A 23,717-nucleotide genomic window follows, 5' to 3' on the forward strand; every position below is an offset into this window, starting at 1 on the left:
ATGCCATGATAATCATTTTGCCAGAACATTGGACGTATATAGAATACAGTCCAATTAGATGATTTTTTTGTGTGAACTATATTTTGTATATTTTTGTTTTGTCTATGCTTTCATTCCTTTTCGGTTCAGTTCCTTTGACACTTAGGAAGTGATAGAGCAATAAACAAAGTCCCCATACAACCATCACTTAGTGACACAACGCCGCTCATTGGGGAATGAATGTAATTATATATATTTCATGAGTGTGTGTGCGTTGTTAACATCTGCCTAAGTTACTGCCCAGATCTTCCAGTCTGGACGACGGGTCCGGAACGGCGACCCAAAATCCGGACACCCACAGCCTATCCTTGTGGCGGCATGCCCGCTGTCAGAGAGACTACCAAGGTAAACCACCAGAGGGGGGGACCGCAACGGCGATCACCAACCAGGACATCCCCTGGCCCTTCCTGGGGTACTTTACAGCTTCCAGGGAACCTACCAAGGTACACCAATTGAGGAGACCGCAACGGCGATCACCAACCGGACATCAACTGCCCATCCTTGTGGTGGACGGCTCCGTTTTCAGAGAGCCTACCAAGTTCAACCACCAGAGAGGACTGTAACGATGATCTACCAATGGGACATCACGTGGTCATGATTTTATGTTGATTTGTAACTTGCAGGATAAACAAGATCCAAACCACCAGGGGGGGTATGTCATGATGTTGGCCTCTTTTGGTACAGGGAGGACACTTGACCCCTCCCTTTTGCACACAATCCACCCTGTGTGTAAAGGGTCGTTAAAATTCCAGGAGAGTCTCTGGCCACATGGCCCATCGAGAGACACAGGAAATTCTTCCAACTCATAGAATTGGAGAGCCAAGCGACATTTTGTGTTCTGGAGAAGGTATGGAAGATTGGTGAAGAATCCAGCTACGAACTGATCCGCTTGGCACCATTTTGTGATACTCAGAAGAGACAATATAGCCATATTACCATAAAACTGTTTATATAATAGACTCAGTTTAAGACTTGCCTCATATGGGTGTATGGAATGTATTAATAAGGATAAAGCTTTTGTAAGACATTGAGATGCTATGTACTGATGTAATGTGATAGATTTGGTTACAGAAATACAATTCTAACTCAGTCATAGGCACGCCCCAGGGACACATACAGGACCAGGCGTCATTTGACCAGCCTGTTCGATGGGCACTATAAAACACTCCCTGATTTACATTTCTCCAGACCAGGCCTATACTCAGTGGCCACATAGGTTCTACCATCTAATTCCTCTACTGAAAGTGAACCATACCACGTGGTTAACTTTTAGACTATCGATACTGACAGAATAAGAACAAGTTTTTGATATTAATTATTAGTCTGCAGCTAAGTAAATTATATCATTGAACGCGAAGACCAACGAAGCAACCATTCGATGACGACATTAATGAATGTCGCTCTGAAAGATCCATTCTAACCGAGAGAGAGAGAGAGAGAGAGAGAGAGAACGCGGACAAAACTCCCCAACAGAACTACTCTCCAACAAGAATCAGAACGACACATTGAGTGTAAATATATATATTGATTGCAATTGTTCCCGAATGAGTGAGCCTTCAATTGTCAATTGTTAATGAACTCTGTGTAAACTTCTCAGCTGACCATTTATGACCCATTGTTCAACAGGCCGACCAGCCTGTTTAGCCAGTAGGGCACATTCCGATACCAATCCTTTGTGACAATAATTACTGTTTGTATGTTTTTCTGTTAATTACTTAGTGTAGTAAATAAATGATTTTAAGACAATTGATGTATGGATGATTTTAGTAAAGACTGGGTTCGTGCAGATACAACAATTTACGACGTTTTGGAATGAGACTGGACTAGAGTTAAATACACCATTTAAACTTAGAAGATAATCGACCTATACTATAATAGAATAGAATATTATAGTACAGGAAAGTTATATTAGGAAAATTATAGCTTTGTAATCTGAATATTCTCCTTGGTGCCCCGATCTCCTAGTTAATTACAATTAAACGATTAATCAGTTTAATCGCGTGATAATAATTACAGGGAGCTAATTGATAAACATATCTTCCGTTTAATGGTACCCCCAAAGACACGACACTTCTAACACTTAGAACTCTGATGGACAGTGTCCATTGTATAAAGTCTACTGAAATGAACTCTGGTTTATCAACATAACTTCAGTGGTCAACATCAACTAGATGTCCCATTCCTTCTCTGAAGAACAAAACGGCATGAAGCCAAGGTGTATCCACGACATTAACAACACATAAGATAGCATCTCGTCATAGAAGCATAGCTGGATATTTTACCCTGTTGTTGCAAACTCAAGTGTATTCAATAGTAGTCAAATAGTTTCCTCAATATGAGGCATGCAGTAGATGTGTGACCAATCGTTGTGGTGCATTATTAACAGCACAACTCTTCATTTCATCATTCGGCACAGAAGTGTGACAGTGTTCTTATGTCCTACATTCATTTACTGTAATTGCACAATTGCATTGATTGCGGATCTCTATGTAATTGAATGTGATTGCTTTTATTAGATGTTTTTTTGTTTATTGTGCTAAATTGTATTGTTTCATACATGTATGTTCTTTTAATATTCTGTTTTTATTGTAATGTGTACAGGGCTCTCTTGTAAATATATTTTAATTTCAATGTGACTCCCTGTTTAAATAAAAAATGGCATGCAGTTGAAAACAATTAACATTTTGTCAGGAGTCAACTGTATTTCACAATTGATATGACCAACGCTAACATTCACAATCCACTGCGTTGTTGTCAGGATGTGCAGTAACAGTCACAGATCTCTACATAGTGAAGCGCAGTGTTCACCTTTGACCTTCAGCATTTCGGGGACCTTTGTTATGGAGAAAGACTTTTAACAGCTGCTTCCAACTCTTATAAGTAAATGATTCCACTAGAGGAAGTGGAAGACCTTCCTCATCCTGGTAAGAGAGGTCTCATCACAAGGCTCAGTAAGGTTTATGGATAAAATGTGTTCTTATTATGCCAACAATCAAATCAAAGTTTGTCACGTGCGCCGAATACAGGTGTAGACCTTACAGTGAAATGCTTACTTACAGGCTCTAACCAATAGTGTGAAAACAAGGTGTGTGTGTGTGTAGGTAAGTAAAGAAATAAAACAACAGTAAAAAGACATTTGAAAATAAGAGTAGCAAGGCTATAACAGTAACGAGGCTATATACAGACACCGGTTAGTCAGGCTAATTGAGGTAGTATGTACATGTAGATATGGTTAAAGTGACTATGCATATATGATAAACAAAGAGTAGCAGTAGCGTAAAAAGAGTGGTTGGCGGGTGGTGGGACACAATGCAGATAGCCCGGTTAGCCAATGTGCTGGAGCACTGGTTGGTCGGGCCAATTGAGGTAGTATGTACATGAATGTATAGTTAAAGTGACTATGCATATAAGATAAGCAGAGAGTGGTAGCAGCAGCGTAAAAGAGGGGTTGGGGGGCACACAATGCAAATACTTGCTGTTGTAAGGGATGATTGATTATGACTATCTGTTGTGGTAAGGTATAATTAATATCTAACATTTATGTTCAGAATACAAACTAATTACATAGATGATTAATGCCTGCACTGTCCTGTCATGGAATCCATCTGGGTTGAGTTGGACTTTACAGAATGTCCAGATGGAAATACTGTGCAGAAATATTGTGTAGAAAAGACATGGTTCTATGTTATTGCCTAAGCTTATGATGTTTTTTGTTGTTATCCCTAGTTTTGCTTAGCCCTGTTGTTTATTTTTCAATAACCAACATATTCAGCATATATTGTATATCAATTTCAGCTACTGTAGTTGAAAAAAGCTTGTCCAGTTTTCCAGTTGTTGTTTGCTGGTTTTACTTCTGTTTTTCATCACTAGGTGGAGACATTGACCACAGCACACCACACCCTGGGTAACAACCTGTATGGTCTTCCACGCTGTCTTTCATTAGCACCTCAAGCTGAGGAGAGTTTTCTCCCTAATTGTCTTCCCCATGCCCTATATGAACTTGTCAATTCCCTTTGTGATTATTCTGAAGGCCATTGAAGGCCGAAACGTTTTATAGTGAATGAGTCTTGCGACTTTTCCTGTCCAATGATGTATACTGAACAAAAATACAAACGCAACATGTAAAGTGTTGGTCCCATGTTTCATGAGCTGTAATAAAAGATCATAGACATTTTCCATACGCACAAAAAGCAAATTTCTCTCATATTTTGTCTACAATTCTTTTTACATCGCTTTTAGTGAGCATTTCTCCTTTGCCAAGATAATCCATCCACCTGACTGGTGTGGCATATCAAGAAACTGATTAAACAGCATGACCATTACACAGGTGCTGGGGGCAATAAAATGCCACTCTAAAATGTGCAGTTTTGTCACACAACGCAATGCCACAGATGTCTCAAGTTTTGAGGGAGCATGCTGACTGCAGGAATGTCTACCAGAGCTGTTGCCAGAGAATTTAACGTACAATTTTTTAACATAAGCCGCCTCCAACATTGTTTGAGAGAATTTGGCAGTATGTCCAACTGTCCTCACAACCGCAGACCACATGAACCACGCCAGCCCAGGACCTCCACATCTGGGTTCTTCACCTGCGGGATCGTCTGAAAACAACCACCTAGACAGCTGATGAAACTGAGTATTTATTTCTGTAATAAAGCCTTTTTGTGGGGAAAAACTAATTCTGACTGGGCCATCCCAGGCCCACCAATGACTTTGCCCCTGCCCAGTCATGTGAATTCCATAGAGTAGGGCCTAATTAATATATTTCTCTTGACTGATTTCCTTATATGAACTGTAACTCAATAAAATCTTAGAAATGATTGCATGTTGCGTTTATATATTTTTGTTCAGTGTAGAATGGGGAATGATGCCGGCTCTACACAAAACATGTCTATCTTCAATGTTCAGATCCTTCCACTCTCCTGAGGCCCTAGAGACCTCAAGGAAAGATGATGGATGAATGAAGATCTCCCACTCAGGCCGTTTGCCATTGAAAATAATTGTCACAGTTCCGGGCTGCTTAAGGGGTGGCTCTCCCACAGGCAACAATGCATTAGCAGCCTGGTCTGGTCTGCTTAGTTCATTGACTGTATATGAACCAGAAAAAAAGGAGACAGTGAGATGTCTTGCTTCCTCATCCGTCTCTGACCTCAAGGCCATGACAGCAAAGCAAGACTCGTCTCTTGGCAGTATAGTATTGTCCTCCTAAGGCCAGCAGATGTCGATTCAGGACAGGCAGTGATCCAGGACAGCACTGTAGTGAGTACTCTAATACTATCTGAACCCTTAGATATCCTTTCATGGAGGGGTTGCTGAAATGAGTATTCATCAGTAGAGACAGTTGGCCTCTTCTCAATGAAACCCAGATATCGGTTTTATGGGATAAGTCAAAATCATCAATCTTCTGGTCCTGCAGGAATGCAGATTTGTACTCATGTTATTCACTCAACAATACAAACATCAGGCCTACTGAGTGAAATAAAGAAACTAAATTGTATAATAATTTCAAACATGCTTTTCTCATTGTCCATAGAAACATGTTGTTGACTTATTCTGGTTATCGTTTTTTATTGAATAGGGCCTTAGCGTCTGCTGTTTTATGTACAGTCGCTACTCTACAGCACACTGTAGTGTACATCTGTTTTCTCTCATACTGTGTTTCTACCTTCCTTGTTTAGATTAAGGGCTTATGACTTCTCTACATTCCCTACAACAGTAAATCACACCCTGCGTGGTTAGTGTTACTGGTAAACCTGAACTTCTCAGCCACACCTCTAACCCATCCCACTTTCAGCAGAAGTATATCCTCATTCGGTGTACGTCTCACAAGCTATCAACATCAGCGAGAGCAGAAGTTGTTATCTGGTACCGTAAGTAGTATCCCTTTATTTGTATAAAATACAGTATACATTTCGATTTTGACAAGGTTTATCAAACTTTTAAAAAGGGTCAAGGTCAAGGATATGGTTATATGGGAAATGAGGACAGGATTAAACTGGATATTTGTGGGTGTACTCAGGAAGTTAGTAGCTTGGAGAAGAAGACCCCTATGAGACCATAAAACATGACTCAGATATACATATCTGGAGACAATAAGTGAACATTGTTGAGAGAAGATTAGTGAGATGAAAAAGAAAGTGAAAGTAAAGAACATACAGTACCAGAGTGCGTAAAATTTGCTTATCAGTTGTAGGGGATAGGGATAGCCTATAACCTTTTTTCTATCCGTGAGAAATGTTTAATGCATTGTTTTATGTTAAAAAATAAACACTGTTTACAAATGATTGAAATGAACATAAACAGTTTCTTTATAGGGAGCCAATAAATAATGTTTATGGTATAGTAATTTTGGATATATGTAGCTCTGTTAAGAATGAAAGTGCAACATTAAGTCATTTCCTCTTTTTCATTTAAAAAAAGTCATTTCCTCTTTCTTTGAGCTACTAATTTCAGTTATCAAAGTTTCAAAAGGTAACTTAAAATACTCTTTCTCTCCCTCTCTTTCTTTCTCTCCCTCTCCAGAGCAAGCTGCTTCTCTCCATTCTTAGTTTGCTGCCATGACTTCAGATGGTAATATAACATGTTTGTTTTGAGATCAACTCAAATAATATTATTGTTTTAGCAAGCTGCGAACAATTGTCATGGATTTTTTCTACAACTGCTGTAGTTAACTTGCTGTATTTGTATATAATTTTTCTACCATGTTTTGTAGTTATAAAATAAAAGGCATCCTAAAAGATTCACATTGTGAAGAATGACAACAAATGACATAAAAGTAGCAAGAATCATACTGCTAGAGAGCATTAATACTACACCATTGATATTACATGGACAAATACTACATTATGATGACATTTCGATGTTGTGTGTGTCGAACCTGAATGCAGATAATACTTCCCAGCTTCCTACATGTTTAGTCTTGTCCATTTAGGGCCACATACACCAAGAGGTATTGTCTAATATTGTCTTGATAACTGTAAGTCTTTGTTTCCTAACCTGACTATCAGCTGCTGAGTTTGTGGATAGACACAGGGCTGAGCTCATCCAGAGGGTCCACACGGTGATGCCCATAGCAGATGATCTGCTCAGAAATAAAATGATCCATCCTGAGGTGTACTCTAATATTCAAACTGCCAATACCAGCCAGGACCAGATGAGAGAGTTGTACAAAGCCTTAAAGTCAGGAGGGCCAGAAGTTAAATCAGCCTTCTACAGGAGTCTGCTGAAACAGGATCGTTATCTAGTCGAAGATCTGGGTACATTTCTCTCTCTTCCTCTTGATAGCAGTGTAATTTACAAGACTACTGTTATGTAGAATATATTAACTTTTTACACATTCACCATTTGTCACACTTTCCCCCATTCTGTGTTTAAGAACATAACTACTCTCTGATGTTAGTTTTATTAAAGTAAAGTAGAAATGTAACTCAGTCACAACTCAAAGTGAAATCTGTAAGTGGTTGTCTTGACAGAGAATCAATAATTGACCGTTATATTGTTAATGTTTGTCTGTTTTCATTTCTAATTTACTATTTCAAAAGCAGCAGAATTACATCATCACCCAGTCTGTAATATACAGACACATGCCCTTTAGGAAATAACAATTTATCAAAAGATCTCTCTATCTCGTTTTCTCCCTCCCACCCTCCCCCTAGATGGCCCTGTTGGAGCTCTAGGAGATGATTTTAACATGGGAGCATCTTCTTCAGGGAGACCTACAGGACATCTTCAGCCAGGTGTTGTATTTTATCATTTCTCTCTCAGGTCCTCTTTAGGCTTTTTATCTTTATTGGCAATAATAAAATGTATGGTATATATCCACCATTGTGGATATGGTAGTTCTCAATGACATGATTTTGTGCGTTATATGCAGTCAGATTGATCATTATTGGCAATCTTGATAAAGATTAGCAAAAAAGACAATACTATATAATATAAAAATGTAATATAAAATAAACAATACAAATACTGAGCTATATGGGAAGTAAAAAAATTTGGAAATTGTATTATTTTATACTAAAACAATTGCTTAGAGAAATATATATTTTTAACAAGTAATACAAAAAAATCTAAAAAAGATAGGGGTCAAAATGATTGGCACCCCTGTTTTCAATACTCTAGCACCCTCCCCTTTGAGGATAATTACACTCAGCCTTTATCTCAAATGTTTTATGAGATTGGAGAACCCCTTGGGAGAGATCTTAGACCATTCCTCCATTCAGAATCTTTCCAGATCCTTGATATCATTTGCCTGCTCTTATGGACTACCTTCTTCAATTCAAACCACAGGAGAGTGAGATGGCCATTGCACAATGTTGATTTTGTGGTCAATTGATTTTGATTAGTGCTTGGGGTTATTGTCTTGCTGGAAGTGTCAGCCTCCTGGCAGAGGAAACCAGGTTTTTGGCTAAAATGTCCCGGTACTTGGTAAAGTTCATGATGCCGTTGACCTTAAGGGCCCCATAACATCAAAGATCCACCACCATATTTTACCAGCAAACCAACCACTAGTGTGGTTGAGCTCTATTTTCATGTTATCTGACCATAGAACTAGTTCCCATCCAAGTGAAAATAGAGCTCTTTGGCCACACACACCAATGGTGGGTTTGGCGTTGAAAAACAAAAGCATATGCAGAAAAGTACCTCATACCTACAGTAAAATATGATGTTGGATCTTAGATGTTATGGGGCTATTTTGCTTCCACTGATCCTGGGGCCATGGTTAAGGTCAACGGCATAATGAACTTTACCAAGGACCAGGACATTTTAAAGAAAAACTTGGTTGCCTCTGCCAGGAGGCTGACACTTGACCGCAAATTGATCTTCCAGCAAGACAATTAACCCAAGTAATAATCCAACTCCACAAACAATTGGTTAATTGACTACAAAAGCCACATTTTGAAATAGCCATCTCAGTCTCCGAACTTGAACCCCATTGAAAACCTCTGGTTTGAATTGAAGAGGGCAGTCCATAAGAGCAAAATAAGGATATCAAGAATCTGGAAAGAAGATTCTGTATGGAGGAATGTGGGGTTAAAGAATGTGGGATTATAGAACATTATAGAAAAAGTAAGTTAAGAACAAATTCTTATTTTAAATGATGGCCTACCAAAAGGCAAAAGGCCTCCTGCAGGGACGGGGGCCTGGGATAAAAAATAAATAAACAATACAATATAAATATAGGACAAAACACACATCACAACAAGAGAGACAACACAACATTACATAAAGAGAGACATAAGACAACAACATAGCAAGACAGCAACACAACATAACAACAACATGGTAGCAACACAACATGGTAGCAGCACAAAACATGGTACAAACGTTATTGGGCACAGTCAACAGCACAAAGGGTGGCCTCCCGAGTGGCGCAGTGGTCTAAGGCACTGCATTGCAATGCTAGCTGTGCCACTAGAGATTCTGGGTTCGAGTCCAGACTATGTTGCAGCTGGCCGCGACCAGGAGACCCATGGGGCGGTGCATAATTGGCCCAGTGTCGTCTGGGTTAGGGGAGGGTTTGGCCAGCAGGGATGTCCTTGTCCCATTGCGCACTAGCGACTCCTGTGGCGGGCCCGGGCGCAGTGCACACTGACATGGTCGCCAGGTGCACAGTGTTTCCTCCGACGCATTGGTGCGACTGGCTTCCGGGTTAAGTGGGCATTGTGTCAAGAAGCAGTGCGACTTGGTTGGGTTATGTTTTGGAGGTTCTCGACCTTCGCTTCTCCCGAGTCCGTACGGGAGTTGCAGCGACGAGACAAGACTGTAACTACTGTACCAGTTGGATACCATGAAATTGGGGAGAAAAATGGGTAAAAGTAACAATAAATAAATAAATAAATAAAACCGCAAGAAGGTAGAGACAACAATACATCACACAAAGCAGCAGCTGTCAGTAAGAGTGTCCATGGTTGAGTCTTTGAATGAAGAGATTGAGATAAAACTGTCCAGTTTGAGTGTTTGTTGCAGCTCGTTCCAGCCTCTAGCTGCAGCAAACTGAAAAGAGGAGCGACCCAGGGATGTGTGTGCTTTGGGGACCTTTAACAGAATGTGACTGGCAGAACGGGTGTTGTATATGGAGGATGAGGGCTGCAGTAGATGTCTCAGATAGGGGGGAGTGAGGCCTAAGAGGGTTTTATAAATAAGCATCAACCAGTGGGTCTTGCGACGGATATACAGAGATGACCAGTTTACAGAGGAGTATAGAGTGCAGTGATGTGTCTTATAGGGAGCATTGGTGGCAAATATGATGGCCGAATGGTTAAGAACGTCTAGCCACTCGAGAGCACCCTTACCTGCTGATCTATAAATGATGTCTCCGTAATTTATCATGTTTATGATGGTCATCTGAATCAGGGTTAGTTTGGCAGCTGGGGTGAAAGAGGAGCGATTACGATAGAAGAAACCAAGTCTAGATTTAACTTTAGCCTGCAGCTTTGATATGTGCTGAGAGAAGGACAGTGTACCGTCTAGTCATACTCCCAAGTACTTGTATGAGGTGACTACCTCAAGCTCTAAACCCTGAGGTAGTAATAACACCTGTGGGACTAGGGGCATTCTACTTACCAAACCACATTACCTTTGTTTTGGAGGTGTTCAGAACAAGGTTAAGGGTAGAGAAAGCTTGTTGGACACTAAGAAACCTTTGTTGTAGAGTATTTAACACAAAACCCGGGGAGGGGCCAGCTGAGTATAAGACTGTATCAGCTGCATATAAATGGATGAGAGAGCTTCCTACTGCCTGAGCTATGCTGCTGATGTATATTGAGAAGAGCGTGGGACCTAGGATCGAGCCTTTGGTGCCTTTCCCTTGGTGACAGGCAGCGGCTGAGACAGCAGATGTTCTAACTTAATACACTGCACTCTTTGAGAGAGGTAGTTAACAAACCAGGCCAAAGACCCCTCAGAGACACCAATACTCCTTATCCGGCCCACAAGAATGGAATGGTCTACTGTATCAAAAGCTTTGGCCAAGTCAATAAAACATAGCAGCACAACATTGCTTAGAATCAAGGGCAATGGTGACATCATTGAGGACCTTTAAGGTTGCAGTGACACATCCATAACCTGAGCGGAAGCCAGATTACATACCCGAGAGAATACTATAGACATCAAGAAAGCCAGTCAGTTGATTATTGACAGGTTTTCCAAACCCTTTTGATAAACAGGGAAAAAATAGAAATAGGCCTATAACAGTTAGGATCAGCTTGATCTCCCCCTTTAAATAAAGGACGAACTGTGGCTGCCTTCCAAGCAATGGGAAGGCTATGTGTCATTTGACCTCTATTTTTGTAACTTATTTTTTTACTACTTGTTAAACAAAATATATGTCTCTGAGCAATTGTATTAGTAGATATAAAAAAAAAACGTTTTTGCATACAATATATCTCGGTATTTTAATGATTTATTTTAGTATTTTCTTTTGCTTATCTTTATCAAGGGATCCAATCTTGATAAATGTTATCCAATCTTAGGTCCTGCTAAACCTGCTACAGTTCATGAGTTTTCAACTATTTGACATTTTCAAACCATCCACCACATCTAAAGTTCCAATTGATCAGAGGCTGTTCCCCCTTTTGGTTCCCGATTTACAAGAGCATATTTGCTTTGGGATCAACTCAAAAATAATACTATTATTTTGAGCAAACTGCATACAGTTGTCATTTATTTTTGAAAACAGGGGATCCAATACATTTGACCCCCATCTTTTTTAGATTTGTTTTAATTACTTCTCTTTCTCATATGCAATTGTATTAGTATAAAATAATATTATTTTATGTAAAAAAAAATTTGCATACAATATAGTATTGTATTATTTATTTTATAGTCTTTTTTCTCATCTTTATCAAGGGATCCAATAATTATGGACCCCACTGTATGATTGATGTTATCCAATCTTAGGTACTGCATTACCTCCTGCCTCCAATATATTGCCTGGGACTGTAAGATAATCAGTTGAACGTTGTGAGCTTTCAACCATTTTGACATGCTTGTTAAAACCACCCAAGAACCACACCGAAAGATCCAATTGACCAAAGAGTATTCCCCTTTTTGGATCCAAATTTACAACAGCATGTATGCATTTCAATGCTCCTTACAGATTATGTTAAATGGAACACAGCAATAGGTGCTATGCTAATACAATGTGTAATTGTAGCTAGGCCTACTGTATATGTAGGATCTTAATTTGATCACCCTGTTGCAGGATAACTTTCCTGCAATGCAGGACATTTATAACTTGTAATGTATTTGAGGTTTGAAAAGGCTTCTGAAGTTTGTTATTTTCACTTTAAAATGTCAGATTTGATTTTCCGTTATGAAAAATGCATTAACACCTACACAAATGTCCATTAATTATAATCCACATAAAAAGTCACATTTTCTGTTGTTTATTTTGCTGTGGTAGCAAACTGGCTCAAATTAAAATCCTACGTATGTATAATTCTCATAAGCCTTTGATTTAACAGATAAGGTTCTGTGTCTTGACAATAAAGGTACAGTAGGGTGGTATTTTCTGTCTGAACACAGCGTTTTAATTTTGATACAGCATCAGATGAGGAATCAGTTGGAAAGATCACATACTACACCAGTAAACATCTTGGAAAAGGTGCCGATGCAATTGTGTTCAGGTAAACCAGCTTAAACGTTATTGTGGAAATGTGTTTGTAACCCTAATCCCCTCTTTGCTCTTTGTAGCAAAAATGTCTTTACGATCGGTTCATTGACTAGATGTTTATCTTTCTCTACCTCTATCCTCCAGCGGTTACTTCCTTTGTGATGATAACAACAAGCGTCCTGCGGCAGTGAAGAGAATTGAACTAGCAAAACAAAGCAATGCTGATCGAGAGGTCGCTTTGCTTCTTGAATTGGACGACAATCCCCATGTCGTCCGGTACTTCTGCACTGAGAAGGACGGGCAATTCATATACATTGCCATCGAGCTGTGTGCCGCCTCTTTAGATAAGGTCTAATTCAATGACTCACTATTTTATTCTCTGACTTATCCAAGGGGATCAAACTTGATCATATAACAGTCTCACATCATGATTATCTGTGTTAGAATATATAGTGAACAAAAATATAAACGCAACATACAACAATTTCAAAGATTTTACTGAGTTACAGTTCATATAAGAAAATCAGTTAATTGACATAAATTCATTAGACTCGAATCTATGGATTTCACGATTGGGACTACCTTTTTAAGGTATCTGTTAGTCAAAGATACCTTAAAAAGGGTAGGGGCGTGGATCAGAAAACCAGTCAGTATCTGGTGTGATTGTGGGCTGTGGGCTGTGGATTGTGGGCTGTGGAATGTTGTGGAATGGTGTACCACTCCTCTTCAATGGCTGTGCGAAGTTGCTGGACACTCCCTCAAAACTTGAGACTTCTGTGGCATTGTGTTGTGTAACAAAACTGCACATTTTAGAGTGGCTTTTTATTGTCCCCAGCACAACGTGCACCTGTGTAATGATCATGCTGTTTAATCAGCTTCTTGATATGCCACACCTATCAGTTGGATAGATTATCTTGGCAAAGGATAAATGATCACCAATGAATGTATACAAATTTGTGCCCAAAATTTGAGCGTAATACGACTTTTGTGCGTATGTAACATTTCAGTTTTTTTTATTTCAGCTCATGAAACACAGGCCCAACACTTTATATTTTTGTTCAGTGTACATTCCAAGGTTAGAATGCTTGGGGTTCATCAGCGCACTAATACTTGGGTGTCTCTTCCAGTGTTTTACTAAAGAAGAACCTTTTGACCTTCGCGGACTGAAACCAGTGATGCTGCTGCAGCAGACCATGATAGGACTGAAACACCTGCACTCTCACGAAATAGGTTATAATTACTTCTTTTTTATTTTTTTATTTAACCTTTATTTAACTAGGCAAGCCAGTTAAGAAACCACTTGGCCAAACCCTAACCCGGACGACGCTGGGCCAAGTGTGTGCCGCCCTATGGGACTCCCAATCACGGCCGGTTGTGATACAGCCTGGAATCTAACCAGGGTCTGTAGTGACACCCATAGTACTGAGATGCAGTGCCTTAGACCGCTGCACCCCTCAGGAGCCCAGTATATTCTGTAGACTGTAGATAATCCTAATGAAGTTACAGTATTGATGACTTTTCCTTATATTATCATTGATCAGATCTATGATCTTCCCTCAACTTCAGTAGACTGATTCATCCTGATCTTTTCTCCCCAGTCCACCGTGATGTGAAGCCCCACAACATCCTGTTGAAAGACCACTCTGGCTCAGTCACGGTCAAGATCTCAGATTTTGGGATGAGTAAGCAGTTAGCGGACGGCAGACAAAGCTACAGCACGAGGTCAGGAGCCCTTGGCACCATGGGCTGGAATGCCCCAGAGGTCCTGGATGAGAGCAGGAAAGTAAACCCTGTGAGTGGCCCCTGATCTTTACACTGGACCAGAGAACTGTTCAAGTCATTACAGATTCAGAGATAACGAGAAAGAAATAGGCTAATTGGGATTTCCTTACAGGAGTAAAACAGGATTGGCCCATTGCTCAAAGGAACATTTCACCCTAAAATCAAAGTTGATCATCTGTTGTGGAGATCAAGCTACAGTATATTATACATACATAAGAAAGATAGGCACCATCTACACAACCATGGTGTGGGATGGGGACTATGCTCACATCAGACCACTTTTGGGGATAAAAAATAACCCCTTTAATACAAAATGTTTATGCCAGTAAAGTATACCATTAAAAATGATGGAACCAGGAAGTTTATGAATGCAATAGATAATTTGTTCGTTCGACATGGAGGGATCTTTTTGTGCCTGTAAAATTAATTATGCGAGAAATGGCAAAAGAAACGGCTTCATGCGCAAATATTGATATAATAACAATCATATCAAAGTAAACTTGGAGTCACGCGATGATATGGTGTGTGGTCCTCCCACTACGACTCTGGAAAGCATGCAGTTTATTAGGCTACAGATGAAATAAATTATGAACTTCACAGGAGGGTGATTTAAAAAATATTTTTAACCTTTATTTAACTAGGCAAGTCGGTAAAGACAAATTCTTATTTACAATGACGGCCTAGGAACAGTGGGGTAACTGCCTTGTTCAAGGGCAGAACGGCAGATTTTTACCTTGTCAGCTCGGGAATTCAATCTAGAAACCTTTCGGTTACTTGCCCAACGCTCAAACCACTAGGCTACCTGCTGCCCCAAAAAGTGAAAGGTGATGAGCTTGTTGCTCCTTTCCAATAAACATCGAGGGTCTTATTCTGGTGACATGATGATCGATGTTTGATTGCCATTTGACAAAAATATTTTCGCTCTTATCCATCATAATCTCATCATGTAGACTAGCCTACCCTGACTGTATCTGCTAGCTAGAGAGCACGTGCCAAGACCAGAGTAGGCACATTTCTATTGAATTCAACAGCTTTTCTGACAAAACTATGAGTAGAATTGAAAATGCAATGGAAACACTTTTCAGTTTAATTCCGTACATGAAGAAAAAAAAGGAATGTGTGCAGTACGTCATGACGCGCTGATCGTTATCCTTAACAAGCCTGTTTGGTGGGAACAATACAGGCAGGAAAACGCTAATGTTTCTTTATGTAGATTTTAGAATATTCGCATGAAAATCTGTCGCCAATTGGATGGAAACTTAGCTATAGTCTGACAAATTTGTGAACTATTCTTTAAGGTTGCCTGTAGATTAGAACTAGTAATGATTGTGGTACTGTTCTGAAACACCTATTATTAAAGACACTCCTCTTCCTCTACAGACCAGTGCTGTGGACATCTTCTCTGCCGGCTGTGTGTTTTACTATGTGTTGACAAGAGGAGAACATCCCTTTGGAAAACCCAATAGGCGAGCTGGTAATATCGAGGATGACAAATACATCCTTGACGGATTACAGAAAGACAAACATGGTAAGGTTAGTGTACAACTGAAAGGTTGTGTTAGCACAGGGGAACCCAAGAGCAGACTCAGACCAGGAAAGAGGGATGAATGAACCAAGATATTTATTGTGACACAGGGAGAGATGAAGTGCAGATCCAGGGAAGCGCAGAGGAGTTGTAGGAAACCAGATGTGGAGGCTGAGGTTGGAGTGAGCTGGGTTGGGACAGGGTAAACAAGTCCGGAGGGGAATCCAAGGGAGTGATGGTGAGTTGCAGAACAGGGTAGCAGGGTGGTGAGATGTGGAACAGGAGACAGGAACCAGAGTCAGAGCAGCCAAACTGCAGTGAGAGGAGAAACAGCATCAGGCAAGGAAACAGGCACAGCAGGATCTTAAATAATAACAAATAGCTAGACGCATGACTGACTGAACAGAGATTACGATCTAGCAGAGTGGAAGTGGCAGGACTGAGTATTTGTAGATTATGGAACGGGTTGCAGCTGGTGAGGAGCTGCTCCGGCTCCAGCACACCTGTCTCCAACCACACAATCACACACAAACAGAGAGGGAGGGGAGAGAGAGAGAGTGTACTGGAGCAGTGGCTGCAGGTCAAGGAGACACCGGATGTCCACTAGGGGGTGTGGCAGGAGCAGATGTGACAGGTTGTTTCTGAAATGATCATCAGAGTACTAATTAATTTAAAGTAAAGGAAAATAGTAATTTATTTGCAGTGGCATCATGTAGCTTAACTTTGAAAATAAACTATAAAGAAAATGTAGGCTATTTGCTAAGGATGGTTGTGGGTTTTTAAATGGCATATTGTTGATAAATGTATGACCTGAAACATTGTGCCTTCTCACTTATGATTAACCAAAACTAGTATTGTTCTCATTCCTATAAATGGCCCATGTAAATGTGGGATCATAATTTGAGCTAGTTTGCTACAGCAGGAAAATAATCTTGCAGCAACAGGAAATATGAATTATTATTTAGATTATAATTAATTAACATTTTTGTAGGGATTAATACATTGTTTGTTAGGGCAAATCAATTCAGAAATTTCAAAGCGGAAATTACACATTTTAGAAGCCTTTTTAAACCACAAATATAGTACAAGTTTGCATTTCCTGCCGTGCAGGAAAATTCTCAGCAACAAAAGAGTATTCAAATTAAGATCCTACATCTGTAGACACCAAGCCAGAATCTGACCCTATGGAATAGTGATCTCAAATTTTGTCTTTGAGAGAGGCCTGATAAAATGTTCTGATAAGCACTGCCATTGATTGCTTTTGTCATCATCTTTGTCTCAACTAAAATTTGGGGTCTTTCTTCATTAAAATCATCACATTGGTTCAGATGAAATACTCACTGGGCACAAACTGGTTAAATCAACGTTGTTTGAATGTAATGTGTCAACGTTTTGTGATGTTTAAATATAATTTGCCAACGTATTGGGATGTAGAATCTATGTGTCAAATAAATTTAATTTGCAAAAAGTCATAAACAAACTGTTGTTTGAGGGTTAAATTTCAACCACAGGATTATGTCATCATGGTAACCAATTTTCAACATAGACAAACCTTATATAAAATATGTTGAATTTGTTCCATTGAAACAATGTTAGATCTAGGGTTGCAAAGGGAGGGTATATTACTGGAAACTTTCAAAGTTTACTAGTAAACTACCAGAATTTTGGTATCTTTCATTTATCTTTATATCTTTTTTACACACTTTTATTTATTTTACTACAGCATGTGAATATGTATTTGATGTAAGTGTTTTGGCATCAAACTGGTGGCAGTTGAGAAAATAATGAATAGTTGGATGAGATTCAGAGGTAATTGAAAATAATGCCATTGTTGATAAGATACTTTTTTCATTAATTTGGCTATTTTCTCTTGAAAAATAATGATCTATCTACTAGAAACTCAATGACAATATTGACACAGAAATATAAAATGAATACTATATATGAATATATTTTTCAAAAAAGTTGTTAATGTATAAATTACCGACATTACATATATTTTTTGTTAATTACCAAAAGTACTGAAGATTCCAGTAACTTTGGTAAATGACTGATAGCTTTGCAACCCTAGTCAGATCTTCAACGTTATATACACTATCAGAAAATAACTATAGGCTGGGCAGCACCTCCTACTGGGGAATAGATCTATCTACAGCTATCCCTTTGGTCTCCCATTCAGGGTTTTGACCAAGCCCAGTCCTGCTTAATAGTCAGTGACTATTACCAATGTGCTATCATGAGAAGGATTGCTGAGAGATCTCCACTTAAAAACTAAATAGATTCACTGTTGCTATCGAAGTAATTCCAAAGTGTAGGTTTAACAGAGCAAATGAAAGGTAAATATACTTTATCAATCATATATCATCCATGATGCTATTTAGGCCTATACACCAAGTCATCAACAGCTATTGTTTAAATTCAGCCCAGGATTCAACTAAAAATAGATGATACATATAGGACTAGGGTTTCAAACTTTGGTTAATTTCAAATTTAATCTACAAATTACTAATGAAATCAAATTTTATTTAAAGTGGCAGTATGTAACTTTTTGGTTGACCTTGAAAGCAAGTCTAAGAAGCAGTAGATCTGTTCTATGTGCTCTATTTCTATACTTCCTGTTCTTAAGTTTTGTATTTGCGTCTTCTACTTTGAATTTGTAAACCAGTTTCAAACAGCTGAAAAAATAATATTTTTGGTTATGGTAATAATACTTCACAGCAGTTTAGATGGTACAATGATTCTCTACACCCCTCAAACTGAACTCTGGACCTCGAAGCCAGTCCCACTGCGTTTTTTCATTGTTCCCCTCTAATCAAGTTCTGATTTAGACCTGGGACACCAGGTGGGTGCCATTAATTATCAGGTAGAACAAAAACCAGCAGACTCCGGACTTTGTAGGGAAAGAGTTGAATACCCCTGCTCTACACTATACTAGCTTATTTTGTAACATAAACTGAAATTAGGCAGACTATGCGAGTTTTAACAACCAGCAAATGACAGAGCGATTTCTGCATAGTGCACCTTTAAAGTGCATTTAAAGGTTGATCTGATTTGATTTTGTCCTATTTCTGTAACTTAGATTTTTGGAGACGCGCATCCAACATCTAAATTATTAATTTGCAGACAAACTGGAATTAAAACCAGTCTAAGCAGACTAAGTCAGTGGCACAGATGGAACTATCCAAGCAGAAGATAATCTCCTTCAAATGAAGAGCTTATTTCCAAAACGCTACAACCACCAATTTTTCACATTTGTGTTTTTTCTTCACAAATTATTGCTTATGGGTACCTCCATGTGTGTGTAAAATGTTACTGTTTTTATTCATAGATTTGTATGATGTGTATGAAAATGTTTTGTTTTTTTGCTAAACTATATATGCCCATTATTTAGCTGAAATGGATATTTGACTGTGATTTGTGGTTGTTTCACCTAGTTATCTTAAGATGAATGCACTAAGTAAGTCACTCTGGATAAGAGCATCTGCTAAATGTCTAAAATGTAAATGTTTGACATACAGATATTACTGTATTGAATAATACAAAAAAAAAGTTTTAATATTGATGTCACAAATGTATCATTTGTACATTTCTTTATTAAACAATTAGTTATTTGTTACATTTGCATGTGTAAAACCTAGCAGTACAAATTATTTATCTTTGAGTGAGACAGATATATAGCATTTAGCAAAAAAACAAACACATCTATCATTGAACAACACCATGCCATGATTAGATTGTGAAAAAAACACACCAATCTTTCATAATTTCTTTAAACAATAAAAGCTAATTTACCAAACTTTCTGAAAATGGATATATAGTGTTTTAGAATGAAACTCTTCAAATGTTGATATTTGGTTGTGTTGACAACCAAACACAATTCATTTTAACTTTCGCAGTACAGTAAAGAGTCTACGTACTAACCCGTCGACCAGTTAATAAATGATATGTTGGATTCACGTCTCTAACTCAACCAAAAATAAAAGGATTAAGCCAGTGGCTCAGATGGAACTATCCAAACAGTATTACATGTTGATATTTGGTTGCCTTGTCAACCAAACACAATTCAAAATTACTTTTGTAATATAGCCTTAGCCTAAAGTTATCTTACAAACTATTGTAAAAGTATTTATTCAACCATAAAATAATTAACACATCCATGGCCACATTTTGATAATAATAAATATCTTCATATGTAATCTGCGCAGAATTTTGAAACGGCATTGATCACTTGCACCATTTACTTTTAATGTAATCACAACTGCAATTCAGTTCATTTGATTGTGCTATTAGATGAAGCACAGTAATAACACATTAAGTTGTTGTATGAATAAACAAAATATCTGACATTCCCATTTTAACTTTGTTGTGCTTTTAAATGTTTGAAAGTGCAGTGATAACACATTTAGGTTACAACAAACCAAAAATTGACATTATTTTTCCATTGTAATTTGGTTGTGCTTTCACAGTAGATGGTTCAAAGCATAGTGAAAACAACAAACTTTCAACAACTGTTGGCTGTCTTTTTAGTGGGTGAATATACTGTAGGTTATATTCTCATTGATCAACATCTCCACCAAATATTAGCCAGTTGTCCACTTTGAAATGACGTGGTATGCCCAGTGTGGGTACTTTCATCACCATGTTTTTGAATGAACAAAGTGCCTTGGCCTTGAACCTGCCCATGGTTACTGTGTCTGTGTGTGTGTTTGGTCTTGTCTTTCCCAGAGGACATCGTGGCCACAGACCTGATAGAACAGATGCTGAATATGGAGCCCCAGAGGAGGCCTTCTGCTGAGAGCGTGCTCAAACACCCCTTCTTCTGGAGCCTGGAGAAACAGCTGCAGTTCTTCCAGGTCACAATCAAGTATATTCAATGCATAGCTAATGTCAGTTAGCTAGATTACAATATCATTTAATTCTACTAGGGAAAAATGTAACTGTAACAACAGAAACAATGGGTATACTGTCAATAGAATATATAGCAATAGTGGAGTCCATTGAGCATACAGCAAGAGGGTGGTAAATGAGATGTTTGATTCATTAAAGTACTGTCTTCCCCTGTAGGACGTGAGTGACAGAATTGTAATGGAGGCATCGGATGGTCCAATCATACAGCAGCTAGAGTCAGGGGGACAGGAAGTGGTGAGGAATAACTGGATGGAACACATCACAGCAGTTCTGAGGAAAGGTTAGTGACTGGTCTGAGATCAGCGTTTGAACAGCAACACTTTACAGCCTGTAAAGCCATATTCTATTACAGTATATTTCTATTAACATCCAGATCAGAGGTGCCATGAATGACATGACTATATTTGCAAGATGAGTTTATTACTGGACCAGATGACAGCAACATCTCTTTTTTGTTGTTGTATTATATTACACTAATGACAAACTTTCTTAATATCATAATTCTGTATCTTAATAGAATTGTTTTTGTTTGTTTACTGGCTGTGTTTCCTCCTTCTGCAGATCTAGAAAGACGCAAAGGAGCATATGAAGAGGGCTCTGTTAAAAGTCTTCTACGTGCCATAAGAAACAAGGTGTGTTCTGTCCAAATACAATTGCCATACTATATTAAAATACACAAATTAAGCATAATAATAACATGTTGGTATATTTGCAAAACATTATTTAATTAGTCAAAAACATGAGAGGAGGCATCCTCTGTGCCACCTACTACCCCCATAAACCTGTTAAATGGAGTATTTATGTAAATCTGACACAAGAAACTAAATGTGTGTAAATTACATTTTATAAGCAACATGTTGTTTCCCATAGAAACACCATTACCACGAATCTCCTAAGGAGGTCCAGGAGACTCTGGGCTCCATCCCTGATGACTTTGTCTCCTACTTCACCTCCCGCTTCCCCCACCTGCTGCTGCACACCTACCTCGCCATGCGTTCCTTTGCTGAGGAGCTGACTTTACAAGATTACTACCCCGTCCAACACGAGACTTAGACGGCAGAAGAGAACACACCCAGAGCCTGACGTGACGACAACCAAGCCAACAACTAAAAGAATGTGACCATAGTGTGACGTCAGGCGCTCCACTGAGAAGTACTCCATCCCACACCAGCAAACCTCCAATCTATGTCAATGGTTTGTCATGGTTCTTTTTACTGTTTACATGAACAATATTGGTTTATCTGAAGAAGAAGCAATCACTTTCACCTGTATGCAGATGACAAGGTTGTGTATGCTATTTCCCCGATGGCTGACCAGGTTCTGTCAGAGCTTTAATTTGCCTTTATTGCCTTGCAGAAAGCCTTTATTAAACTGAAATTGGTACTTAATGCAGGTAAAAACCAAGTATATATTATATTCCAAATCAGGTAAAAATGTATCTGATGATTTATGCATACGTACATTGGATGGTGCCCTCATTGATTGTGTCCCCACTTATAAATATCTAGGCATCTAGATTGATGATAGGCTGTCCTTCAAAAAGAATGTTGATGTTAAAGTACAATATGCAGATATCACTCTGCCATTTCCTGGTTTCTAAAATTGCAATAGTTTGCCTAATTTCAGTTTATGTGTCACGCTCTGACCTAAGAGAGCTGGTTTTTCTCTGTTTAGTTAGGTCAGGGTGTGATAAGGGGTGGGCATTCTATGTTGTTTTGTTTCTATGTTTTGGCCGGGTATGGTTTCCAATCAGAGGCAGCTGTCTATCGTTGTCTCTGATTGGAAGACATACTTAGGCAGCCTTTTTTCCACTTGGTTTGTGTGGGTAGTTGTTTTCTGTTTCGTTGTATTTACCTGACAGAACTGTTGGCTGTCATTTTGTTTATTTTGTCTAGTGTTCGTTTTCATAAAAAAATAATGATGACCACTCAACACGCTGTGCCTTGGTCTCCTCTATATGACGCCCGTTACAGAACTACCCACCACGATTGGATCAAGTGGCGGGCCCGGGCAGAGATGGATACCTGGTCGATGAAGGAGTGGACCGAAAGGAGAAACTGGACTTGGGGCCAGGTAATAGACAGGTATCGTAGCCTACCGGGGAAGAACGAGAGGCAGACCCAAAATATTTTTTTTGGGGGGGCACACGGGTAGTTTGGCTGGGCCAGGGGTGAGACCTGAGCCAACTCCCCGTGCTTATTGTGGTGAGCATGTACCTGCTCCTCGCACTCTCCCCCCCAGTGCGCCTCCATAGCCCAGTACGTTCTGTGCCTGCTCCTCGCACTCTCCCTCCAGTGCGCCTCCATAGCCCAGTATGGCCGGTGCCTGCTCTGAGCACCCGGTCCTCAGTGCGTCTCTCCAGTCGGGTGAGACATGTTCCAGCTCCACGAGAAAAGCCTCCAGTGATGATCCATGGCCCGGAGCCTGTAGGGATGTTCCATGGCACGAAGCCTCCAGAGGTAATCCATGGCCCAGAGCCTGTAGGGATAATCCATGGCCCGGAGCCTGTAGGGATTATCTATGGTCCGGAGCCTGTAGGGTTAATCCATGGCAAGAAGCCTGTAGGGATAATCCATGGCAAGAAGCCTGTAGGGATGATCCATGGCCCGGAGCCTGTAGAGATGATCCATGGCACGAAGCCTCCAGTGATGATCCATGGCGCGGAACCTGTATTGATGATCCATGGCATGGAGCTTGCAGCAACGGTCCCTAGTCCGGAACCTACAACGACGTTCCCCAGTCCGGAGCCTCCAGCGACGCTCCCCAGTCCGGAGCCTCCAGCGACGCTCCCCAGTCCGGAGCCTCCAGCGACGCTCCGCAGCCCGGAGCCTCCAGCGACGCTCCGCA

General features: G+C 39.6%; 1 protein-coding gene across 2 annotated transcripts; it reads left to right on the forward strand.

The window, feature by feature from the left end:
- Positions 1-5,794: 5,794 nt before the first annotated feature.
- Positions 5,795-22,802, forward strand: LOC106588836 (serine/threonine-protein kinase/endoribonuclease IRE1). Of its 2 annotated transcripts, none has more exons than XM_045715514.2 (13): positions 5,795-5,909; positions 6,562-6,609; positions 7,047-7,295; positions 7,695-7,775; positions 12,587-12,668; positions 12,800-13,004; positions 13,783-13,885; positions 14,254-14,447; positions 15,818-15,965; positions 20,688-20,815; positions 21,027-21,150; positions 21,432-21,502; positions 21,741-22,802. In XM_045715514.2, exons 2-13 carry the CDS (start codon positions 6,597-6,599, stop codon positions 21,921-21,923), a joined length of 1,581 nt encoding a protein of 526 aa, XP_045571470.1. In that variant the 5' UTR covers positions 5,795-5,909; positions 6,562-6,596; the 3' UTR covers positions 21,924-22,802. The 2 variants fall into 2 exon arrangements, with proteins under 2 accessions (XP_045571470.1, XP_045571471.1); XM_045715515.2 differs by having other exon boundaries at positions 5,839-5,904.
- Positions 22,803-23,717: the final 915 nt, after the last annotated feature.

This window comes from Salmo salar, chromosome 03, assembly GCF_965601325.2.
Source record: "Salmo salar chromosome 03, fSalSal1, whole genome shotgun sequence".
NCBI lineage: Eukaryota > Metazoa > Chordata > Actinopteri > Salmoniformes > Salmonidae > Salmo > Salmo salar.

Bases quoted from the DNA above. Each gene is read 5' to 3' on its own strand.
- LOC106588836 (XM_045715514.2), top strand. The intron at 13,886-14,253 runs GTTATAATTACT...TTTTCTCCCCAG, and splicing joins CCTGCACTCTCACGAAATAG to TCCACCGTGATGTGAAGCCC. The intron at 21,503-21,740 runs GTGTGTTCTGTC...TGTTTCCCATAG, and splicing joins TACGTGCCATAAGAAACAAG to AAACACCATTACCACGAATC.